At 38.1% G+C, this 17,000-nt stretch overlaps 1 gene segment (V, D, J or C); it reads left to right on the forward strand.

The window, feature by feature from the left end:
- LOC128782797 (Ig mu chain C region-like) overlaps positions 1–17,000 on the forward strand; it is a 30,757-nt gene that overhangs the window by 2,765 nt on the left and 10,992 nt on the right. Inside the window, 2 exon segments of the C gene segment in view lie at positions 13,876–14,010; positions 14,433–14,732. Coding sequence covers positions 13,876–14,010; positions 14,433–14,732 — 435 coding nt within the window.

Consider the following 17,000-nt stretch of genomic DNA (forward strand, 5'->3'; position numbering starts at 1 on the left):
TTTTTTCCCATTTTTCCCCAATTTCCCCCATATTTCCCCCCCTTTTCCCCCAATTTCCCCCATTTTTCCAATTCCCCCCCCATTTTCCCCTCATTTCCCCCCATTTTTCCCAATTTTTCCCATTTTTTCCCCAATTTTTCCCCCCATTTTTCCCCATTTTCCTCCATTTTTTCCCATTTTCCCAATTTTTCCCACTTCCCCCATTTTTTTCCTATTTTCCCCTCATTCCCCCCCTTTTTTCCCAATTTTCCCCCATTTCCCCCCATTTTTTCCACATTTTTCCAATTTTTTCACAGATTTTCCCCATTTCCCCCCCATTTTTCCCAATTTTCCCATTTTTCCCCATTTCCCCCATTTTTCCCAATCCCCCCATTTCCCCCAATTTTTCCCAAATTTTCCCCAATTTTCCCCCATTTCCCCCCATTTTCCCCCATTTTTTCCCCATTTTTTCCCCATTTTTTCCCATTTTCCCCCCATTTTTTCCCAAATTCTTCCCATTTTCCCCATTTTTCCCCCCATTTCCCCCATTTTTTCCCATTCCCCCCATATTTCCCCATTTTTCCCCATTTTTCCCCATTTCCCCCTCATTTCCCACCATTTTCCCCCCATTTTCCCCCAATTATCCCCAATTTTTCCCCCAATTTTTCCCCAATTTCCCCCCAAATTTTCCCATTTTTCCCCAATTTTTCCCCCATTTCCCCTCCTCCCCTCCCCCACCCAGCCTTTTTTTCCCAATTTCCCCTTTTCTGGCCCCAAAGCGAGGGCGGTTTTTTGGCGCCGCTGTGGCACCGTGGGAGCGGCGCCGGCGCCGCCGCCGCTGCTGCTCCCGGGGGCGCGCCCGGCCCCAAAAACCCCGACGGCCCCAAAATCCCCGCCTTTCACCCCAAAATCCCCTTTTCCCAAAAAATATCTCCATTTCCCCCATTTTCCACCCAATTCCCACCAAAAATCCCCCTTTTTCCCCAAAAAAATATCAATTTTCCCCCCAAAAAATCTCATTTTTTCCCTTTTTCCCCCCAAAAAATCTCAATTTTTTCCCATTTTTTCCCCCAAAAATCTCATTTTTTCCCTTTTTCCCCCCAAAAAATCGCAATTTTTTCCCATTTCCCCCAAAAATCTCAATTTTTTCCCATTTTTCCCCAAAAATCTCATTTTTTTCCTCAAAAAAATCTCAATTTTCCCCATTTTCCACCCAAATCCCACCAAAAATCCCCCTTTTTCCCCAAAAAAACCCCAAATTTTTCCCATTTTTTCCCCAAAAATCTCAATTTTTTCCCATTTCCCCCCCCAAAAAAATCTCCATTTTTCCCCATTTTCACCCCCAAAATCTCAAATTTTTCCCATTTTCCCCCCAAAATCTCAATTTTTCTCCCATTTTCCCCCAAAAATCTCAATTTTTCCCCATTTTTCCCAAAAAATCTCAATTTTTTCCTCCAAAAAATCCCAATTTTCCCTATTTTCCCCCAATTCCCACCAAATTTCCCCCTTTTCCCAAAAAAAAATCTCAATTTTCTCCCCTTTTCCCCCCAAAAATCTCAATTTTTCCATTTCCCCCCCAAAAAATCTCAATTTTCCCCATTTTTCACCCAATTCCCACCAATTTTCCCCCTTTTTCCCCCAAAAAATCTCAAATTTTTCCCATTTTTTCCCCCAAAAATCTCATTTTTTCCCTTTTTCCCCCCAAAAAATCGCAATTTTTTCCCATTTTTTCCCCAAAAATCTCAACTTTTTCCCATTTTCCCCCCAAAAATCTCAAATTTTTCCCCTTTTTCCCCCAAAAAATCTCAATTTTCCCCATTTTTCACCCAAATCCCACCGAATTTCCCCCTTTTTCCCCCAAAAAAATCTCAATTTTCCCCCATTTTTCCCCAAAAAATTTCAATTTTTTCCCATTTTCCCCCAAAAATCTCAATTTTTCCCCATTCCCCCCCATTTCCCCCCCCAAATCTCATTATTTTCCCATTTTTTTCTGTTTTTTCCCATTTTTTTCCCAATTTCCCCAAAAACCCCGCCGGGATTTTTCCCATTTTTCCCCATTTTTCCCCCCAATTTTTTCCCATTTTCGCCCCCATTTCCGACCCCATTTTTCCCATTTTCCCCCAAAAATCCACCCAAAAAATCACAAAAAAAATCGCAAAAAATTTTGCATTTTCTGCACACAAAAAGCACCAAAATCGCTCAATTCCCACATTTCCCCTCTTTTTTATTTATTTTTTTTTCACAGATTTTCTCTCTTTTCTCCCCGTCCCGCGGTCAAAAAAAAAAAACCCAAAAAACCCCAAAAAAGCCAAAACACCAAAAAACACAAAAAACCTAAAAATAGTAAAAAAACCCTTAAAAAGACCCAAAAAAGAACCAAAAACACAAAAAAAAACCCCAAAAAAATCCCAAAACACCAAAAAACACAAAAAATCCCCAAAAACAGTAAAAACACTTTAAAAACACCCAAAAAAAGAACCAAAAACAACAAAAAAAACCCTAAAAAAACCCACAAAACACCAAAAAAAAAATCAAAAGTCCTTAAAAATAGTAAAATAACCTTTAAAACACCCCAAAAAAATAAAAAAAAAAACCCAAAAAAACCCCAAAAAACAAAAAAAAACCTCCCAAAACACCAAAAAAAACCCCCCAAAAAATCCCAAAAAAACCCCAAAAAAATCCAAAACCACAAAAAAATCTCTAAAAACAGTAAAAATCCCTTAAAACCCCCCCAAAAGAACAAAAAAAAAACCCAAAACAAAAAAACCCCAAAACACCAAAAAACACCAAAAAAACACCAAAAATCCCCCCAAAAAACGGTAAAAACACCTTAAAAACACCCAAAAAAGAACCAAAAACACACAAAAAAAAACCCCAAAAAACCCCCAAAAATACCAACCCCCCCCAAAAAAAACCCCAAAAAATCCAATTTTCCCCCCCAAAAAACCCGATTATTCCTCCCCGGAAAATACCTGATTTTTTCCCCCAAAAAACCCCAATTTTCCCCTCAAAAAAACCCCAAAAACCCCGATTTTTCCCCAAAAAAATCCCCGATATTTCCCCAAACCCCCCCGATTTTCCTCAAAAATCTCCGATTTTTCCCGCCCAAAAATCGCAAAAATCCCCGATTTTCGCCCCCCAAAAAAACCCGATTTTTCCCGAAAAAAAAACCCAAAAAACCCCGATTTTTCCCCAAAAAATCCCCGATTTTCGCCCCCCCAAAAAACCCGATTTTTCCCGAAAAAAAAAAACCGAAAAAAACCCCGATTTTTCCCCAAAAAATCCCCGATTTTTCCCGAAAAAACCCCAAAAAAACCCGATTTCCCCCCCCAAAAAAAACCAATTTTCCCCCCAAAAAAACCCCGATTTTTACCCCCCAGAAAACCCAATTTTCTCTCAAAAAAAAACCCCCAAAAAAACCCGATTTTTACACAAAAAAACCCCGATTTTTACCCAAAAAAACCCCGATTTTTACCCAAAAAAACCCCGATTTTTCCCCCCAAAAACCCGATTTTTACCCAAAAAAACCCGATTTTTACCCAAAAAAACCCCGATTTTTCCCCCCAAAAAACCCGAGTTTTTCCCCCAAAAACCCGATTTTTACCCCCAAAAAACCCCAATTTTTACCCCAAAAAAAACCGTTTTCCGCCCCCCCTTTTTCCCGGCTTTTTCCCCGTTTCCTCCCCATTTTCGCGGGGTTTTTTTCCCGCTTTTCCCCATTTTTCCCGGGTTTTCTCCCCATTTTTCCCGGGTTTCCTCCCCCTTGTCGCGGGTTTTTCCCGTTTTCGCGGGATATTTTTCCCCCCATTTTCCCGTTTTTTTTTTTTTTTTTTCCCCGTTTTTTTTCCCGTTTTTTTTTCCGTTTTCGCGGGTTTCCCCCCATTTTCCCGCGTTTTCTCCCCCGTTTTCCCGGTTTTTTTTTCCCGGTTTTTTTTTCCCGCTTTTTTTTCCCCGGTTTTTTTTCCCCGTTCTCGCTGGTTTTCCCCATTTTCCCGGGTTTTTCCCCATTTTCCCGGTTTTTTCCCCATTTTCCCGGGTTTTTCCCCATTTTCCCGTTTTTTTTCCCGTTCCCGCGGGTTTTCCCCATTTTCCCGGGTTTTTCCCCATTTTCCCGGGTTTTTTCCCCATTTTCCCGGTTTTTTTTTCCCGTTTTCGCGGGTTTTCCCCGTTTTCCCGGATTTTCCCCCATTTTCCCGGGATTTTCCCCCATTTTCCCGGGTTCCCCCCATTTTCCCGGTTTTTTTCCCCATTCTCCCGGGTTTTTTCCCATTTTCCCGTTTTTTTCCCCATTCTCCCGGGTTTTTTCCCATTTTCCCGGGTTTTCCCCATTCTCCCGGTTTTTTCCCCATTCTCCCGGGTCCCCCCCATTTTCCCGCGGGTTTTCCCCCGTTCCCGCGGGTTTTCCCCATTCTCCCGGTTTTTTCCCCATTCTCCCGGGTTCCCCCCATTTTCCCGCGGGTTTTTTCCCGTTTTCCCGCGCGTTTCCCCCGTTTTCCCGCGGTTTTTGCGCGGGCCGGCGCGCGGCCCCGCCCACCGTGGGTCGCTATTGACGCCTGGGGCAGCGGCACGATCGTCACGGTGTCCAGCGGTGAGTGCCGAGCCCCAAATCCCCACTTTTCACCCCAAAATCCCGAATCCTCACCCCAAAATTCCGAATCCTCACCCCAAAATTCCGAATTTTCACCCGAAATCCCCACTTTTCACCCCGAAATTCCGAATTTTCACCCCAAATTTCCGAATTTTCACCCAAAATCCCCACTTTTCACCCCGAAATCGCCACTTTTCACCCCGAAATCCTGACTTTCCACCCCAAAATTCCGATTTTTCACCCCAAAATTCCGAATTTTCACCCCAAAATCCTGATTTTCGCCCCCAAATCGCGACTTTTTCACCCCGAAATCGTGATTTTTCACCCCAAAATCGTGATTTTTCAACCCGAAATTCAAAAATTTCACCCCGAAATCGCGACTTTTCAACCAAAATTCCGAATTTTCACCCCAAAATCGCCACTTTTCACCCCAAAATCGCGATTTTCACCCCAAAATCGCCACTTTTCACCTCAAAATCGCCACTTTTCACCCCAAAATCGCGATTTTCACCCCAAAATCGCCACTTTTCACCCCAAAATCCCCCCCGAATTCCCATTTGTTATCCCAAAATCCGGAATTTTCACCCCAAAATCCCGAATTTTCACCCCAAGATTGTGATTATATTTTCACCCAAAAATTCCCATTTTTTACCCCAAAAATTCCCATTTTTTACCCCAAAAATTCCCATTTTTTCACCCCAAAATTCCCATTTTTTCCCCAAAATCCCCATTTTTCGCCCCAAAATTCCCATTTTTTTACCCCAAAATTCCCATTTTTTCACCCCAAAATTCCCATTTTTTTACCCCAAAATCCCCATTTTTCGCCCCAAAATTCCCATTTTTTTACCCCAAAAATTCCCATTTTTTCACCCCAAAATTCCCATTTTTTCACCCCAAAATCCCCATTTTTTCACCCCAAAATCCCCATTTTTCGCCCCAAAAATTGTGATTTTTTTCACCCCAAAAATTGTGATTTTTTTGCCCCAAAAATGCAAAATTTTCACCCCCAAATTCGATTTCTTTTAACCCCAAAATCCCCCGAATTCACCCCAAAATTCCCCTTCCCCCCAACCCCGGAGCGCGTTTGGCGGGAAAATCGGCTTTTGGCGGGAAAAAATTTGGGGGGGGGGGGGGTTTGGCGGGAAAATCGGGGGGGTTTGGCGGGAAAACTTGAAAAATTTAAGGCAGAAATTTGAATTTTTAGGGATGAAAATTTGGATTTTTAGGGAGAAAAAAAAGTGGAATTTTAGGGATAAAAATTCGGAATTTTTTTGGGCAGAAATTCGGGGTTTTTTAGGTGAAAATGTTGGAATTTTGGAGGCAAAAATTCGGATTTTTAGAGGCAGAAATTTCAGATTTTTGGGGGTTAAAATTTTGAATTTTTAGGGATTAAAAAAATTGGAATTTTTAAGTGGAAAATTTGGAATTTTAGGGATAAAAATCCAGGTTTTTAGGGACGAAAATTTGGGTTTCTTAGGGCAGAAATTTCAATTTTTAAGGGCAGAAATTTTCAGATTTTTAGCGAAAAAAAATTCGGATTTTTAGGCCCAAAAATTTGAATTTTTAGGTCCAAAAATTTGAATTTTTAGGTCCAAAAATTGGGATTTTTAGGGGCAGAAATTTGGATTTTTTTAAAGCGAAAAATTTGAGATTTGTTTTTTGGCGAAAATTTGAATTTTAAACCGGATTAAAAAATCGATTAAAAAGCGAATAAAAATCCATGGAAAGGCAATTAAGAACTAATTAAAAATGGATTAAGAATAGAATTAAAATAATTAAAATTGGATTAAAATAATTAAAATTTTGATTAAAAAATTGATTAAAATTCAATTAAAATCGATTAAAAATTGACGAAAAATCAATTTAAAGTCAATTAAAATCCCGATTAAAACCTAATTAAAACCCAATTAAAATCAAATTAAAAATCAAATTAAAATCGATTAAAAATTGATTAAAATTCAATAAAAATTGGATTAAAATTGGATTCAAATTCAATTCAAATCGATTAAAAATTAATTAAAATCGATTGACGATAAATTAAAAATCAATTAAAATCCCGATGAAAACCTAATTAAAGCCCAATTAAAAATCAAATTAAAATCGATTAAAATTCGATTAAAAATTGATTAAAATTCGATTAAAAATTGGCTAAAAAATGAATTTATAATTAATTAAAAATCCAATTAAAGCCACGATTGAAACCTAATTAAAACCTAATTAAAAATTAAGGAAAAAATGATTAAAATCTGATTAAAATCTGATTAAAAACCGATTAAAACTCAATTAAAAATCAATTAAAACTCAATTAAAAATCAATTAAAAACCGGATTAAAACCCAATAAAAAACCCAATTAAAACCTAATTAAAACCGAATTAAACCCGAATTAAAAGGCCAATTAAAACCTAATTAAAATTGATTAAAAACCGATTAAAACTCAATTAAAAATCAATTAAAAATCAATTAAAAACCGGATTAAAACCCGATTTAAAACCGAATTAAAACCGAATTAAAACCGAATTAAAAAGCCAATTAAAACCTAATTAAAATTGATTAAAAACAGATTAAAACTCAATTAAAAATCAATTAAAACTCAATTAAAAACCGAATTAAAACCGAATTAAAAAGCCAATTAAACCCCAATTAAAACCGAATTAAAACTGATTAAAAATGGAATTAAAATCGATCAAAATTGGGTCAAAATTGGGTCAAAAATTGAATTTTTTTCTCCCCCCCAAAAAAGGGGGAAGCGAAAACCGAGAGGCCCCAAAAAGGGGAAATTTGGCCCCCAAAAAAAAGTTTCGAAAACAACAAAAAAAAGGGAAATTGGGGCTTTTTGGGCGGAAATCCCAAATTCTGGGCAAAACAACAGCTGGGGGCAGAAATTGGGGCAAAAAATGGGATTTTTGGGGCAAATTTGGGTGAAAAAATGAAGATTTTGGGGGGAAAATTGGGGGTTTTAGAGAGGAAAAATTGGATTTTTTTAGGGGAAAAATTTAAATTTTTAGAGGGAAAATTTGGGGTAAAAATTGGAATTTTTGGGGGAGTTTTGGGTGAAAAAAAGAAGTTTTTTGGGGGCAAAATTGGGGATTTTAGAAGGGAAAAATTGGATTTTTAAGGGGGAAAAAATTGAATTTTCAGGGAGAAATTTGGGGTAAAAAATTGAAATTTTTGGGGGAGTTTCGGGTGAAAAAAATTAAGACTTTTGGGGCAAAATTTGGGATTTTTAGAGGTGAAAAATTGAATTTTTTAGGGGGAAAAAATTGAATTTTCGGGGAGAAAAATTCGGGGTTTTAGAGGAAAGAAATTGAAAATTTTTATGGGGGAAATTTTGGGTTAAAAAAGCGATTTTTTGGTCAAAAAATCGAAGTTTTCGAGGGGGGAAAAAATCGAATTTTTGGGGAGAATTCGGGTGAACAAATTTTAATCGATTTTAATTAAATTTTAATTGGTTTTTAATTGGTTTTTAATTGGTTTTAATTGATTTTTAATCGACTCTAAATTTTTTTTAAACGGAATTAATTTCGTTTTAATTGGAATTAATTGAGTTTTAATCGGCTTTAATTGGTTTTATCTGAATTAATTTGATTTTAATCGGTTTTAATTGGTTTTTATCAGAATTAATTGAATTTAATTGGCTTTAATTGGTTTTTAACAGAATTAATTGAGTTTTAATCGGCTTTAATTGGTTTTTAAAGGAATTAATTGAATTTTAATCGGCTTTAATTGGTTTTTATCAGAATTAATTGAATTTAATTGGCTTTAATTGGTTTTTAACAGAATTAATTGAATTTTAATCGGCTTTAATTGGTTTTTATCAGAATTAATTGAATTTAATTGGCTTTAATTGGTTTTTAAAGGAATTAATTAATTTTAATCGGCTTTAATTGTTTTTTTCTCAGAATTAATTGAATTTTAATCGGCTTTAATTGGTTTTTATCAGAATTAATTGATTTTAATTGGCTTTAATCGGTTTTTAAAGGAATTAATTGATTTTAATTGCCTTTAATTGGTTTTTAAAGGAATTAATTGAGTTTTAATTGGCTTTAATTAGAATTAATTGATCTTTAATTGGTTTTTATTAGAATTAATTGAGTTTTAATCGGCTTTAATTGGTTTTTATCAGAATTAATTGAGTTTTAATCGGCTTTAATTAGTTTTTAACAGAATTAATTTGATTTTAATTGGTTTTAATTGGTTTTTAAAGGAATTAATTGAGATTTAATCGGCTTTAATTGGTTTTTAACAGAATTAATTGATTTTAATTGGTTTTTATCAGAATTAATTGAATTTTAATCGGCTTTAATTGGTTTTTATCAGAATTAATTGATTTTAATTGGCTTTAATCGGTTTTTAAAGGAATTAATTGATTTTAATCGCCTTTAATTGGTTTTTAACAGAATTAATTGAGTTTTAATTGGCTTTAATTAGAATTAATTGATCTTTAATTGGTTTTTATTAGAATTAATTGATTTTAATCGGTTTTAATTGCTTTTTATCAGAATTAATTGAACTTAATTGGTTTTTATCAGAATTAATTGAGTTTTAATCGGCTTTAATTAGTTTTTAACAGAATTAATTTATTTTAATTGACTTTAATTAGAATTAGTTGAATTTAATTGGATTTAATGGGTTTTTATCAGAATTAATTGATTTTAACTGGTTTTTAACAGAATTAATTGAGTTTTAATCGATTTTAATTGCTTCTTATCAGAATTAATTGATTTTAATTGGCTTTAATTGGTTTTCAGCGGAATTAATTTGATTTTAATTTGCTTTAAATGGCCTTTAGCGGAATTAATTCCATTTTAATTCGTTTTAATTGATTATTAGTGCAATTAATTTCATTTTAATTGCCTTTTATCCTTTTAATTGATTTTTAAGGGAATTAATTCAGCATTAATTGGCTTTAAATGGTTTTTATCGGAATTAATTTCGTTTTATTTGTTTTTTTAAATGCAATTAATTTCATTTTAATTGGTTTCAACCGGAACTCAAGGGAATTAATTGTTTTAATTGGTTTTAATCGCTTTTAATCGGTTTTTAAGGGAATTAATTCCGTATTAATTGGTTTTTATCAGAATTAATTTCATTTTAATTGGTTTTATTTGGTTTTTATTCGAATTAATTTCGTTTTAATTGGTTTTAATCGGTTTTTAAGGGAGTTAATTCCGTATTAATTGGTTTTTATTGGTTTTTAGAAGAATTAATTTAATTTTAATTGGTTTTATTTGGTTTTTATTTTAATTAATTTTGTTTTAATTGGTTGTTAGTGCAATTAATTACATTTTAATTGGTTTAATTGGTTTTTAAGGCAATTAATTTCCTTTTAATCGGTTTTAATCGGTTTTTAAGGGAATTAATTCACTTTTAATTGGAATTAATTTCGTTTTAATTGGTTTTATTTGGTTTTTATTTTAATTAATTTCCTTTTAATTGGTTTTTATCGGTTTTCAAGGGAATTAATTCAGTTTTAATTGGAATTAATTTCGTTTTAATTGGTTTTTAGGGCAATTAATTTCATTTTAATTGGTTTAATTGGTTTTTATTTTAATTAATTACATTTTAATTGGTTTTAATCGGTTTTCAAGGGAATTAATTCACTTTTAATTGGAATTAATTTCCTTTTAATTGGTTTTTAGGGCAATTAATTTCATTTTAACTGGGCCATACTGGTCTGGACTGGTCCGGACTGGTTTTTATTGGTTTATACTGGTCTATACTGGTTTATACTGGTCCGGACTGGTTTATACTGGTCCATACTGGTCCATACTGGTCCATACTGGTTTAACTGGTCCATACTGGTCCATACTGGTTTTTACTGGTTTATACTGGTTTTACTGGTCTGTACTGGTCCAGACTGGTTTGTACTGGTCCAGATTGGTTTTTACTGGTCCATACTGGTCTGGACTGGTTTTTACTGGTCCTGACTGGTTTTTACTGGTTTATACTGGTCCATACTGGTTTTTCCTGGTCCATACTGGTCCATACTGGTTTTTACTGGCTTATACTGGTCCAGATTGGTTTTTACTGGTTTTTACTGGTCCATACTGGTCTGGATGGGTCTGTACTGGCCCAGACTGGTTTTTACCAGTCCGTACTGGTCCATACTGGTTTTTACTGGTTTTTACTGGTCTGGACTGGTTTATACTGGTTTATACTGGTTTTTACTGGTCCCGACTGGTTTTTACTGGTCTCTACTGGTCCCTACTGGTCTGTACTGGCCCGGACTGCTTTTTACCGGTCCGTACTGGTCCATACTGGTTTTTACTGGTTTGTACTGGTCAAGCTGGGGTGGCTGAGGGTACTGGGACTGGTCCATACTGGTCTGTACTGGTTTATACTGGTTTTTACTGGTCGAGCTGGGGGTCCTGGGGCTGCCAGTACTGGTCTGGACTGGTTTTTACTGGGCCATACTGGTCTGTACTGGTCCAAACTGGTTCGTACTGGTCAAGCTGGGGTGGCTGCGGGTGCCGGGACTGGTCTGTACTGGTCTATACTGGTCTGTACTGGTCCATACTGGTTTGGACTGGTCTGTACTGGTCCATACTGGTTTTTACTGGTCTGTACCAGTCAAGCTGGGGGGGCTGAGGGTGCCGGTACTGGTTTGGACTGGTTTGTACTGGTCCATACTGGTCCATACTGGTTTGTACTGGTCAAGCTGGGGGTCCTGGGGCTGCCAGTACTGGTTTATACTGGTTTGTACTGGTTTGTACTGGTCCATACTGGTCTGTACTGGTCAAGCTGGGGGGGCTGAGGCCGCCGATACTGGTTTATACTGGTTTGGACTGGTCCATACTGGTTTGGACTGGTCCATACTGGTCCATACTGGTTTGGACTGGGACCAGAACCCCAAAAGCGCCGATTTCCCCCCAAAACCGGCAAAATTTGGGGAAAATCGGGAATTTCCACCCAAAATTTGGGAATTTCCACCCAAAATTGGGAAAATTTGACCCAAAATTGGGATTTTTAACCAAAAAATTGGGAATTTCCACCCAAAATTTGGGATTTTTTGACCCAAAATTTGGGAACTTTCACCCAAAATTGGAAATTTCCACCCAAAATTTGGGAATTTTGACCCAAATTTAGGAATTTGGACCAAAATTGGGATTTTTCACCCAAAATTTGGGAATTTTTGACCCAACTTCGGGAATTTTGGGCCAAAATTGGGAATTTTCGCCCAAAATTACGGAATTTCCACCAAAAATTTGGGAATTTTGACCCCAAATTGGGAATTTTCAACCGAAATTTGGGAATTTTGGACCAAAATTGGGAATTTTCACCCAAAATTTGGGATTTTTTACCCAAAATTGGGAATTTTGACCCAAAATTGGGAATTTTGGACAGAAAAATCAGGAATTTTAAACCCAAAATGGGAGTTTACCAGGAAAAAATTGGGATTTTCACCCGAAATTGGGATTTTTGATCCAAAAAAATTGGAATTTTGACCAAAAAAGGGAATTTTCCATAAAAAAATTTGGGATTTTTCACCCAAAATTTGGGAATTTTGGCCAAAAAAAGGGAATTTTCCACAAAAAAAATTCGGGAATTTTCACCAGAAATGGGGGATTTTTCACCAAAAAAAAAAAAAGGGAATTTCGATGAAAATTTGGGAATTTTCACCCCCCCAAAAAATCAGGAATTTTAAAGAAAAAAAATGGGATTTTTCCCACCAACAAAAAAAAAAAGGGAATTTGGACCAAAAATTGGGAATTTTCACCCAAAAAAAGGGAATTTTCCGCGGAAAAAATGGAAAATTTTCGCCGAAAATGGGAATTTTTCATGGAATTTTTGGTGGAAATTTTTGGTGGGATTTTGGTGGAATTTTCTACCGAATTTTCTCGGAATTTTCACCAATTTCCCGCCGGAATTTTTGTGGAATTATCACCAAATTTTCATGGAATTTTTGCGGATTTTGGTGGAATTTTTAGTGGGATTTTGGTGGAATTTTTTGTGGAATTTTCGCAAAATTTTGGCCGAATTTTCACCGAATTTCCTCTGAATTCTCGTTGAGTTTCCGCCGGAATTTTTGCGGCATTTTCACCAAATTTTCCCCGAAATTTTGCGGAATTTTCACCAAATTTCCGTGGAATTCCCGCTGAATTTTCGCCGAATTTTTCCCTGAATTTCCACCAGAATTTTGGTCGAATTTCTGCAGATTTTTTGGTCCAATTTTCACCAAATTTTGGCCAAAATTTCCACCTTTTTTTGACGGGATTTTCGCGCATTTCAACGACATTTTCCTGGTTTTAACCAAATTCTCCGTCGGCTGCCGAATTTCCATCCGATTCCGGCTGAATTTCCTCAAAATTCCCGCTGAATTTTCATGGAATTTTCGTGGAATTTTCATGGAATTTTTTTTGCTGAATTTTCACGGAATTTTCACGGAATTGTTTTTGCTGAATTTCCTGGATTTTTCGCGGATTTTTGGTGGAATTTTTAGCGGGATTTTTGTGGATTTCCTCTGGATTCTCGTTGGGTTTCCGCCGGAATTTTGGTGAAGTTTTCACCAAATTTTCCCGGAAGTTTTGCGGAATTTTGCTGAATTCCCACTGAGTTTTTCCCTGAAATTTCCACCAGAATTTTGCTGAGTTTCCACCGGAATTTTGGTCAAATTTCCGCAGATTTCGGCCAAATTCCCACTTTTTTCGACGGGATTTTCGCGCCGTTCAGCCGAATTCCCACTGTTTTTGACGGAATTTCCCATTTTTTAACCCAAATTTCGGGACTTTTTCCCCCCCCGCCCCCCGCAGCCGCCGCCCTGGCCCCGGATCTGTTCCCGCTGTCGCCGTGCGGCGCCGGCTCGCGCTTCTCCGTCGGCTGCCGAATTTTCATCCAATTCCGGCTGAATTCCCTCAAAATTCCCGCTGAATTTTCGTGAAATTTTCATGAAATTTTCGTGGAATTTTCATGGAATTTTTTTTGCTGAATTTTCGCGGATTTCTGGTGGAATTTTTAGCGGGATTTTCGCGGAACTTCGGTGGGATTTTTGTGGATTTCCTCTGGATTCTCGTTGGGTTTCCGCCAGAATTTTGGTGACGTTTTCACCAAATTTTCCCGGAAGTTTTGCGGAATTTTGCTGAATTCCCACTGAGTTTTTCCCTGAAATTTCCACCAGAATTTTGCTGAGTTTCCACCGGAATTTTGGTCAAATTTCCGCAGATTTCGGCCAAATTCCCACTTTTTTCGACGGGATTTTCGCGCCGTTCAGCCGAATTCCCACTGTTTTTGGACGGGATTTTCGCCGATTTCGTCCGAATTTCCCATTTTTTAACCCAAATTTCGGGACTTTTTCCCCCCCCCCCCGCAGCCGCCGCCCTGGCCCCGGATCTGTTCCCGCTGTCGCCGTGCGGCGCCGGCTCGCGCTTCTCCGTCGGCTGCCGAATTTTCATCCAATTCCGGCTGAATTCCCTCAAAATTCCCGCTGAATTTCCGTGGAATTTTTGTAAAATTTTAGTGGAATTTTCATGGAATTTTTTTTGCTGAATTTTCGCGGATTTCTGGTGGAATTTTTAGCGGGATTTTCGCGGAACTTCGGTGGGATTTTCGTGGATTTCCGCTGGATTCTCGTTGAGTTTCCGCCGGAATTTTGGTGAAGTTTTCACCAAATTTTCCCGGAAGTTTTGCGGAATTTTGCTGAATTCCCACTGAGTTTTTCCCTGAAATTTCCACCAGAATTTTGCTGAGTTTCCACCGGAATTTTGGTCAAATTTCCGCAGATTTCGGCCAAATTCCCACTTTTTTCGACGGGATTTTCGCGCCGTTCAGCCGAATTCCCACTGTTTTTGGACGGGATTTTCGCCGATTTCGTCCGAATTTCCCATTTTTTAACCCAAATTTCGGGACTTTTTCCCCCCCCCCCCGCAGCCGCCGCCCTGGCCCCGGATCTGTTCCCGCTGTCGCCGTGCGGCGCCGGCTCGCGCTTCTCCGTCGGCTGCGTCGCCGTCGGCTTCTTCCCGGCGCCGCTCGACTTCTCCTGGAGCGACCGGCACAACGGCAGCGTGGCCGCCGGCGCCGCCGCCGCCTTCCCGGCCGCGCCGCGCTCCGGAACGTTCCTGGCGGCCTCGCGCCTCGGCATGGAGCTGGAGGAGGGGAAGTCCCGGCAGCCCTTCCGGTGCCACGCCCGGCACGCCCGCGGCAGCCGCAGCGCCGAGGTGTCGAACCCAGGTGGGGGAGGCACGGTGGGGGAAGGGAGCGGGGAAAACGGGGTGAAAATGGGGGGGGAATGGTCAAAAAAAATGGCACAAATGGTGTGGAAAATGGGCGAAAAAATGGGCAAAAAAATGGCACAAATGGTGTGGAAAATGGGCGAAAAAATGGGCAAAAAAATGGCACAAATGATGTAAAAATGGGCAAAAAAAATGGCACCAATAATGTAAAAAAATGGCCCAAAAAATGGCCCAAAAAATGGCACAAATGATGTGAAAAATGGGCAAAAAAAATGGCACCAATAACGTAAAAAAATGGCCCAAAAAATGGCCCAAAAAATGGCACAAATGATGTGAAAAAAATGGCAAAAAAATGGTCCCAATGATGTGAAAAATGGGGGAAAGAATGGGCAAAAAAATGGCACAAATGATGTGAAAAATGGGCAAAAAAATGGCACCAATAACGTAAAAAAATGGCCCAAAAAATGGTCCAAAACATGTCCAAAATGGCCCAAAAAATGGTCCAAAACATGTCCAAAATGGCCCAAAAAATGGCACAAATGACGTAAAAAAAATGGAAAAAAAATGGCCCAAATGATGTGAAAAATGGCCCAAAAAATGGCACCAATAACATAAAAAAATGGCCCAAAAATGGTCCAAAACATGTCCAAAATGGCCCAAAAAATGGCCCAAAAAATGGCACAAATGATGTGAAAAATGGGGGAAAAAATGGGCCAAAAAATGGCACAAATGATGTGAAAAATGGCCCAAAAAATGGCACCAATAACGTAAAAAAATGGCCCAAAAAATGGACCAAAACATGTCCAAAATGGCCCAAAAAATGGCACAAAAAATGGCCCAAATGATGTGAAAAATGGGCAAAAAAATGGCACAAATGATGTGAAAAATGGGCAAAAAAATGGCCCAAAAGATGTCTGAAGTGGCCCAAAGAATGGCACCAGTGTTGCCAAAAATGGCCCAAAAAATGGTCCAAAAAATGTCCGAAATGGCCCAAAAAATGGCCAAAAAAATGGCCCAAATGACATAAAAAAATGGCCCAAATAATGTAATAAAATGGCCCAAATAATGTAAAAAATGGCCCAAAAGATGGCACCAATGTTGCCAAAAATGGCCCAAAAAATGGTCCCAAAAATCTCCTTAATGGCCCAAAAAATGTCCAAAATGACCCAAAAGAAGGCCCAAAAAATGGCACAGATGTCCTCAAAAATATTCAAAAAAATGTCCCAAGTAACGTCCGAAATGGCAAAAAAATCGTCCCAAAAATGGCCCAAATGTCCACAAAAATAGCCCCAAAAAATGGCCCAAATAACGTGAAAAATGGAAAAAAAATGGCCCAAAAAATGGCCCAAAAAATGTCCGAAATGGCCCAAAAAATGGCCCAAAAAATGTCCGAAATGGCCCAAAAAATGACCCAAAAAATGGCACCACTGTCCCCAAAAATATTCCAAAAATAACGTCCAAAATGTCCCCAAAATGGCCCAAAAAATGGCCCAAAAACACCAAAAAAACCCCCAAATAATATCCGAAAAAATGTCCCAAAGAAATTTTAGGATTTCCCCCCAAAATTACGAATTTCCCCCAAAATTCAAAGTTTTCTCCCCAAATTTTGGGGTTTTCCATCCCAATTTCAGGATTTCCCCCGAATTTTGGAATTTCTCCCAAAATCCCTCATTTCCACCCCCAAATTTTGGGGTTTTCCATCCAAATTTTAGGATTTCCCCCGAATTTTGGAATTTCTCCCAAAATCCCTCATTTCCACCCCCAAATTTTGGGGTTTTCCATCCAAATTTTAGGATTTCCCCCCAAATTTTGGCTTTTCCCCCAAAATCCAAAACTCCCCCCCCCCCAAATTTTTGGGTTTTCCATCCAAATTTCAGAATTTCCTCCCAAATTTTGGATTTTTCCCCCAAAATTCAAAGTTTCCACCCCAGATTTTTGAGTTTTCCATCCAAAGTTTGGTATTTCCCCCAAAATCTTGGTTTTTCCCCCAAAATTCAAGGATTTCCTCCAAATTTTTGGGTTTTCTGTCCAAATTTTAGGTTTTCCCCCAAAATCCAAAGTTTTCTCCCCAAATTTTGGGGTTTTCCATCCAAATTTTAGGATTTCCCCCAAAGTTTTGGGTTTTCCCCCCAAAATTCACGGATTTCCTGCAAATTTTTGGGTTTTCCATCCAAATTTTGGTATTGCCCCCAAAATCTTGGTTTTTTTCCCCAAAATTCGAAGCTTTCCTCCGAATTTTTGGGGTTTTCGCCTCAAATTTTAGGAT

Source organism: Vidua chalybeata (assembly GCF_026979565.1).
Source record: "Vidua chalybeata isolate OUT-0048 chromosome 38 unlocalized genomic scaffold, bVidCha1 merged haplotype SUPER_38_unloc_1, whole genome shotgun sequence".
Classification (NCBI taxonomy): Eukaryota; Metazoa; Chordata; class Aves; order Passeriformes; family Viduidae; genus Vidua; species Vidua chalybeata.